The following is an 8,422-nucleotide window of genomic DNA, read 5'->3' as shown; positions in this document are numbered from 1 at the left end:
AGTAGACCTTAATCATCGTCTAATTTATTGATCAGAATATAAAATGATGACCAAGAGAATCCAAGATAGATCATCGGGGAAGATGAGGCTGATATACACAGGTTTAGTTTTTCGCAAATATTATCTTTCTGCACTCAAAACTTTTAAAATAGTTTCTTTTTCATTCTTCATGCTCGTTATCATTTATTTATTTTTATATTTTTTTGTTTTTTCTTTACACGAAACTTTGTACAGTGGTTTAAGTTAAATTAAAGGAAAAAAAAAAAAACCAAATTTAGAATAAAAATAAAAAGATGAAGATAAAATAAAACGGCAAACTCCACCAATTAGTTTTATTTCAATATTACAACAAAAGGGTAATAAACATGTCTTCTTTGGTTTGATAGCACTTTGCTGCTGCATAAATGTTTGGCTTGACTTCTTCTTAACCTGGAAAGTATATTCAAATCAGTCAATTAATCAATCAAAAGCAAGTAAAAACACTATAGCGGGCTTCGGCCCACCAGTAAATACCGTACAACACTTCACAATTACTCATAACTGTTCCAAATAAGGCGTTACATTTTCATCCACGTGCGGTCTTGGGCTAAAACACGACGGGGTATAAAATTTCATCAAAATTTCCCAAAAATTATGGTCTGCAAGTCGCATGTACGAAAAGAGGACGGACAGATGGACACGCGGACAGACGGACAGACAATCCAGAAAACAAGTAGATCGATATAATAAAAGGTCGCCCTGTCTGAAGTCGTGTGTGTAGCATACATCCGCATAGAACTAATATGTCTTTGAGGCACAAGTAGGGTATAATGATATAAAAAGTCAATTTTACCTGTCATCACTTGCACGAATTCTATGGGGAAGAAATTTGAAAAAAAGAAGAAAATTAAAAAAAAAAACAACTCTATGTGTGACTTTGCACTTACCATCGAAATCTACTGTGCCGGAACCATCAGCGTCAATCTCATCAATGATCATATCTAAGTCCTGATTGCTTAATTTGTCATCCAATTCCTTAAGAATGGTACGCAATACTTGTACAGTCAAATAGCCTTTGCCCTCTCGATCGTAGACACGGAAAGCTTCTTTCAATTCGCCCATTAATACCGGTCCATCTTCTTCAACCTCGACAAAGCGGGCGGCCAGCTTACAAAATTTAGCGAAATCCAATTTGCCGGAATTGCTTTTATCGACTTCTTTAATTAAGCCTTTCACTTGCTTATCGTCGAGCTTTTGACCTAAAATTTCCAAAATCTGATGGACATCGGCGTGTTCAATGAATCCTTTATCATCATGATCGAAAGCTTTGAAAGCGTTGCGTAAAACTAAAAAGAAAAAAAATGGATGATAATAACTTCTTCAGTAAAGGGAAATTTTTAAAAAATCCTTTTTAGATGATGATCTATCTTACTTCTCAGTTGTTCTTTATCGTATTCTTGTTCAGACTGTAAAGAGAGCAGAACAAGAATAATTAGAGATTAATTTGAGAATAATTAGATGTAGCAGCAACACACACTTTAAGATTAATGATTGTGTTGAACCTAAGATTGCTAAGCATTTAAAAATCTTTGCTTGCGCTTTGACCTTCCTCCTGCCGCCGTTAACATGGTTTGCTTACCTTTTCAAGATTTCGTTTTAAAAATTGCTATTGCACAGATCAAATTTCTAAATTATTTGTTTTGTCATAATTTTTTACACCCACCAATATTAGGTATACGAATATGTTCTCTGTATGTGTTTTTCGAGAAAATGCAAATTTATTTAAAAACTATTTACGATGCTTTGTCTCTGACCCGGTAGCTTGTTAATGTCCTCGTGGTAGAAAATTTTCTTTCCGAGGGAAAATAGTCGTCGACATGTTTTCATACATCGTCAACTTTGCAGTGCCATTGATATGCTAGATATGACAGCATCAATCTAAGCAAATGCTAATCGGAACGAGACAAATCTGGAGAATAATCACGGAAAAAGAAAAAGCCGCCCCCCACCCCCCTTTCCACGTTGAACATCGCTTCCTGGAGCGCCGTCCCTGTAGGTGGACGGATTTATGAAAGACTTACCTTCATTGCCTTCAAGGATACAATATTTTTGACGATATTTTGAAAACCACTTTATAAATATTTCATAGCGTATTGCATTTGCACTCTAATCCAACTTAATCATTTCCACATTTTTCTCCACTTTAAAACAGAATAGAATGCAGTCCCTTAAGGGATTTCCATCTCTTTAAACCAAACCGTAACTAAAACCAAGTAAACAACTGCAACTCAAAAAAAAGGTCATCTACATCTGGAATTTCGCAAGAAATTAACGCAACCAACTGGGCTTTATAAAGCAATCAATTTCAGCATAGAAAACTTTCTTCTACACCTACAATTTAGAAAGAATTCTCCGACGACGGGGGCAGAGGTTAGGAAAGTTATTGAAAAGTATGAAGTTTTCCGCCAGGAATTTTATCTGTGTGTCGCTCCTCTGGCTTATTCTGCCAAGTGTAAGCTTTGATGCTTTGAATACCAACTGTTGTAGCAGTAGCTACAACTTATCGTCATTTAATTGCGTTCCATACATTGTCTTAAAAGTTTTCCCTCCGTAGTTTATTACGTCAAGTCCTAATTATTTGCATTTGCATGGTCTTCAAAGCTAAGTTACGTAAGTTACATATGCATACATTTTTATGGCGTTCAATTAGATTTGTTAAAAGACAACGAAAGCAGGTAGGTCTTCAATATCCGGAGATTGATATAAAAATCAAATATTTCTTGTTTACGGGAATCATAAAGTGATCCGATTATTATTTGTCGCAAAAGTATCAAGGTCCCTAATCTTGTTGGCCTAAATCTCTTGAATTTATTCTCTTGCCGATAGTAACTTTGCGTTTATGTGACGTGTCACACGTGGTTTCGTTGAAACCGAGGTTCGTTCACAAAAGGCTACTTATCATATCGGAATATTACGACTCCGTAATCCACACTAAACCGTGTTCTTTCGAAGAGGGAACTGTGTTGCTAGGAACCAAAAAGCCTTAATTCTCACTAAATAGTATCGATTTGAGGATGAAGATGCCTCTGTATGTGTGACACGAGCATATTCCCCAATTCCTATAATTTATTTTTTATTATTGATGTGTCCTTTGAGCGGGATATGAACTTGTGTAATAATATGTTTGGATAATCATAATAAACTGTTGTGTAGCAAAAGAATTCACTTGCGCTTCATATCTACGTGAAAACTGTATTTAAAAAAAATTAAGCTTTCTATTAATAATGATTGTAAACAAATTTTTGGTAAAAGCCTTCTTAATGAATTAATTAATGAATTTTGGATCAATATGGGATTCTAAGAAGCTATGAACATCTTCATCCACTTGCTCTTTAACTCGTCTCTGCCAAAACATATTTTGTTGTTGGTATCGTCGTCCTCTCCGTCCGTGTTCAGCCCACAATTAAAAAATGATAAATAGAGAGCTGAAGCTGAAACTGAATACAGATAAAGTTGTACATATGGACGAGATTTGGTTTTATCTACACCGCCATAAAGCAAATATAAATTTATAAACATCATTGTGGGCAGGTTCAAGTCACACAACAATTTTACCATAATTGATCGCAATAACTGCTCAATCAATGAAGGCATGAAAAAGAGAATGGACGCACACTACTGTATATATGGCATGGTGATGGTTAGGAGGAAGAGGGAAAGAATAAAAAGGCCCCCCCTTTACGACAATCACCGCATTACACGCATAACGGAACTCCACAGAACAGCAATACGTGTACCTACTATTTACTTGAAGTAACAAATCGGTACAATGTGTTTGATATTGATTGGTTCGTTGTACTTGTGTAATTGCTTCCGGTAAACGAATACTTTTTAAATTCTTTCACAATTCGATTTTCGGTAAATTCTTTTTTCCTTCTCCTGACTGAGTGGTCCTTTATATATCAGATCTGTTTGTTTAACATAAAAATGATTGTAATCACAGTCAACGGCCATCAAATATTTGCCGTGAAGGAAATATCTAACGTTCTTACAACCAAGTTGCAATAATATATATCTAGAAAACTAAAAAAGAGGCAAAAGCCGATTAAAAGACAAAGTTCCGGTTTATAAGGGAAATCTAAATGCAGATGAAAATGGTAAAGTACTGTGAAATTTTTGAAATTTTTTTTCTATTTGTCACAAATTTTCTAGATATATATATATATATATATTTGGTTTTTTTCAGCGAAATGTTTATTATTAAAATTGTAAATTTGTCCTCTAAATCTGCAGGAAAGAAAGAAAAGAGAGCCAAACAAACCTACAAATTACAATAAAATTGATTAATGTATTTTAGTTCGATAATCAAGGTCAGTTGTGCACTTGCTAATGAAATCAGGTGTTCGTTTAAAGAACGAAGGCAACGAAATTCATTAAAGGTTAATGTGTTTCGTTTTTAGACAAGAAACGAAAAAAAAAAAAAACCAACCAAAAAATAGGAAAGAAAATATGCTCGACTTGGCCCGAATCTCCTGAGACTCGACAGTGAAGGATCTTTAAATTTTTTTTTTTTTTTTTTTTTGATGCACGCTTGATAACATAATGTGGTAGAAAAATCATACTCAACTTATTTTGCAAATGGAACAGGACAGGACTACTCGCAAGAAACTAATGCTGCAATGCATAAGCTTTCGCTTGGCGGATTCTTGTAATATAATATCATGCTCTCTTACGCACTTTAACGATTCGCGAAAACTAATGCGTTCACCTTAACAAGCTCGAAGACGTACAAATTGTTCTTGCTGGAAAGCTTTATTACTTTACGCGACTGCTAAGATGAACAAAATAAATTAGGATAGCAATCAGCAGATTTGCCAGCCATGCAGCAAAATGGAGTAAGCAACCAAGTCGTGAAGCACTTTGGTTGAGCAGTCCTTTTAATTAGGAAAAAACATGTAGTCGAACTTGATCGTTTGACGAGAGAAAGAGAAAAACTTTGAAGAAAGAAATTTTATAAAAAAAGAACATATGTATATATATATGAACCGAAGTCGCACGGCCTTGAAAGGTCATCTAAAAATATCGAGGCTTTTAAGGAAACCTGTAGAAATAAACTAACTAATGGTTTGATAAGCTGACATTTATTGTATTTTATTACCATTAGCACCTAAGGCTATCAATTTTATTGAAAACTCTGCGGGAGTTAAGATTTGAACCCTCGCCAATTGAGTTGTTAGTCGAGATCTCTTGTTTACTCGGCCGCTCAGGCAGATGATCATCTGTTCAAAGATGCACAAAAGATTACACTTGCATGCTACTATAACCTAGTTGAGAAGAAGGTAACGTAAGCGCCAATAAGCTTATTAAAGTTAGGAAAAAAGAAAGGCCGGGCAAACACTTTCTGTTCTTACATAAAGAAATACATGTTTGCCTATTTTGGCTAAACATGAGCAAAACTAAGCTTTGTGATGGATGTGCCACTGGTCATAGAAGAAGAGAAAATTATGGTTTCATGTTGTAGTTGTTTCTATTTTGTATCAACTTTGGTATTCCGAAGCAATATTCATAAGGAAATGCCCAACGAACTACAAAGAAAAAAAAGTCTTATGACTTGTGATGGCTCTGTGATGTTACTCAGATTACGGGAGATAGTAAGAACTATGATTTCAACAGTTAACTGTTTATGACAAATATGTATGACATATCCGTCCATCCGTCCTTACCGGATTTCCCCCTAAAATTTTATCCTTATGAATGTGGACTTGCAATAATAAAATATTTTTGTCATTTTGCCAACTCGTTTCATCACAACCTGATTTTACATCATACATGCGAATATATCACCACTCGATTCGCTAAATGCAACGATTTGGATGGAAATCTGTCTCATAGTGACAAATGAGTTTCGACCTGAAAGCTCAAAGTAGATATAAGCTTAAGCGATTCTTCAACTCTGTACTATAAGCAACACTAGAGCGTTGCTAATGTAATGAACTGTCCTTAGATGCCTCGGGAGCACATAAAACTCGATTTTAAAATTATTTGAATGCTTTGAAAAATTTCAATTTACACATGAAATTCCATCACAAGGATTATTACGTCGAAGCAATGAAATGGTAAGAGAAAACTGTACAGATGCGCGAGACTAAATTTATTTCGCAAGACTTATTGCGCGGCAAGGTAATTACTCAACGACGTTTTCCCTGACTACAAATGCTGCATAATCCCATAAATATGTGCCATGATGTGGAGTGATGATGGACACAAGCAGCAACGCAAGTTAATTACTCACCATTTTGTGTGTTTATTAAATTAATCCAATAAATTGTAAAGGTGTAATAATTTCTAGGTTTAGTTATCCTTTTTGTTTATTTATTTGATTTCTTTTTATGTTGTGATTTTGTAAGATAATTTTAAATAAAATATATATAGATTTTCTTTGTTTTTTTTTTGGTTTTTTTTTTTTTTGATATTTGTTATAACGGAAATGGAGAAATTTAAAATTTTTTTTTTTTTTTTTTTTTTTTAATAATAAAAGTAATGTGTATAGCGGTGAATGTGTATAAAATTCGGAGCAATAAACCGTTGTGTGTTTACGTTAGCGCACCACAATAATCACTCAAGTCTAATGATTAGTATCAATTAAAAAATTGCTATTCGATCAGATCGAATTAGAAAATGCGCTGAAATGATTTTTCGGTTTATTTGGTTTTTTTGTTTTTTTTTTTTTTTCATTTTACCTCGATATGTTTGAGCGTTTGTATGTGTATGTGTGTGGATGAATTTATGTCGATTAAGAGGATCTTTGGCAACGCAACATTTATTTTTCTGCATATTTTCTTAGAAGATTCTTAATGGGAGTAAATGAGAAATGATTAACCATTTTCTATAGATAGACAGAGATAGACTGATGGACAGCAATCGCATGCATGGCATGCAAGAAAGTATCAAGAAATAAAACAAGATATACACGAAACAACCAAAATAAACACAATCTTAAAGTGAAAAACCGCTAAAGACTTATGGGCCGCTACTATGTAGCATTTCTCGTAGCCACTTACGTGCACATCTTTATGCGAGCACCCTGCTTGGCTGTATGTTTACGTTTTTTTGATTTGATTATATGTTTGATTTTTTAATTAATCTCATTAATTTCATACATTTCATCGTCCCATCATCCTCTTGCGCATATCAAGAATATTAAGCGACACGCAGATTCGATATACATTCGAAAGAAAATCAACTTGAGCAGCAAAATAAGTGAAACAAATTGTCATCGCATCGGGACGAATCATGCATACCCTGCCTATCATTAATAAAGAGAATTTTTTTTGCTTATCACCTTTTCCTTAATCGAAATCGAAAATTCGTATTCAAACTTTCGAAACACTTTACAATCAAATTTCAAAACCATATCTTTTATATACTGGTTGTCGGCATTGATGAACCAATCAAAAGTAAAGTTATTTTCTTCTTTACGGTTTTCGACAGACCATTTTCTCCTCAATCATAAGCTAAGAGAATAAAAGTTTTCAGTTTTCATTTTGTAATTTTTGCATTAAAGAAAGATGTAACGGAGAAGAGTGGATGGAGGGACGGACAAAACGGAAATATGCATAAGTCATTTTAAGGTCTTGTGTTTAGTCAAGTCATATATTCACGTTCATAGGATTCCTAAAGCACGTCACTCATTGTTATTACCGAAACGACAAATATTCGATGATGGGCAGAATAAAAAAATTCCGCTTAGATTGAAATTTTTTACAACAACCACTAGCCTTTATTAAAAGACGAATGATGTACAAATATATAATTATTGATGGCATATATCATACTTTGCGGATAGATAAGCTATATATGTGGACACATATGATTTTAAAATAAACCATAATTCATTTACATGCCGTTAAAAAAGCAGCGGAGCACTTTTGGAGCACCTTTGCGGAAACGAAAAGTTGCAATATTCACTATAAATTACCATGCTTCCTCTTCCTTACATCAGGTTTCTTGGGAAATGCGAATAGATCAGCGTATTGCTAGAAACGCATTTTAAACTTGTTCTAAGCAGTTTAACAGATAATATCATCTCGGACGGCGAAGCGGTCCAAAAAGTACGTTTCGCGGAGTACACTGAATCACTTACAACACCCAAGTAGTGATAAAAAGAAATTATAAACATTCTGGCCCGTCCATTGAAACGTCTAAAGTCATTATCGCAAATTAAGGATTAAATAAAAATCTCCTTAGAAAAAGGTTTGGAAATTTTTAACGTGTCTTCTTGGAAGTAACGTTTCTGAAAACTTAGAAGAGCTTTGGGTTGTTCCTATTCTTCTTCGAGATTTTAAATGAAACTTTCACGTTCCCGGCGACGGGAGTTCGTCATGCGGAGATTACCTAGAGTATCGGAAGTCATCTGCTGACAGATTTCCCCAGAGAAATAGTA

At 34.3% G+C, this 8,422-nt stretch overlaps 1 protein-coding gene across 1 annotated transcript; it reads right to left on the bottom strand.

Moving 5' to 3' along the window:
- Nucleotides 1-294: 294 nt before the first annotated feature.
- On the bottom strand, nucleotides 295-6,411 carry LOC119644446 (troponin C-like). Its single transcript, XM_038044005.1, has 5 exons — nucleotides 6,272-6,411; nucleotides 1,412-1,445; nucleotides 927-1,325; nucleotides 833-853; nucleotides 295-429 (listed from the first exon to the last, which is right to left on the bottom strand). Exons 1-5 carry the CDS (start codon nucleotides 6,272-6,274, stop codon nucleotides 425-427), a joined length of 462 nt encoding a protein of 153 aa, XP_037899933.1. The 5' UTR covers nucleotides 6,275-6,411; the 3' UTR covers nucleotides 295-424.
- Nucleotides 6,412-8,422: the final 2,011 nt, after the last annotated feature.

The sequence above is a fragment of the Glossina fuscipes genome, unplaced genomic scaffold (assembly GCF_014805625.2).
Source record: "Glossina fuscipes isolate IAEA_lab_2018 unplaced genomic scaffold, Yale_Gfus_2 117032, whole genome shotgun sequence".
Taxonomy (NCBI): domain Eukaryota; kingdom Metazoa; phylum Arthropoda; class Insecta; order Diptera; family Glossinidae; genus Glossina; species Glossina fuscipes.
Note: the sequence above shows the minus strand (reverse complement) of the source record. Positions and strands in the feature narration are given on the sequence as shown.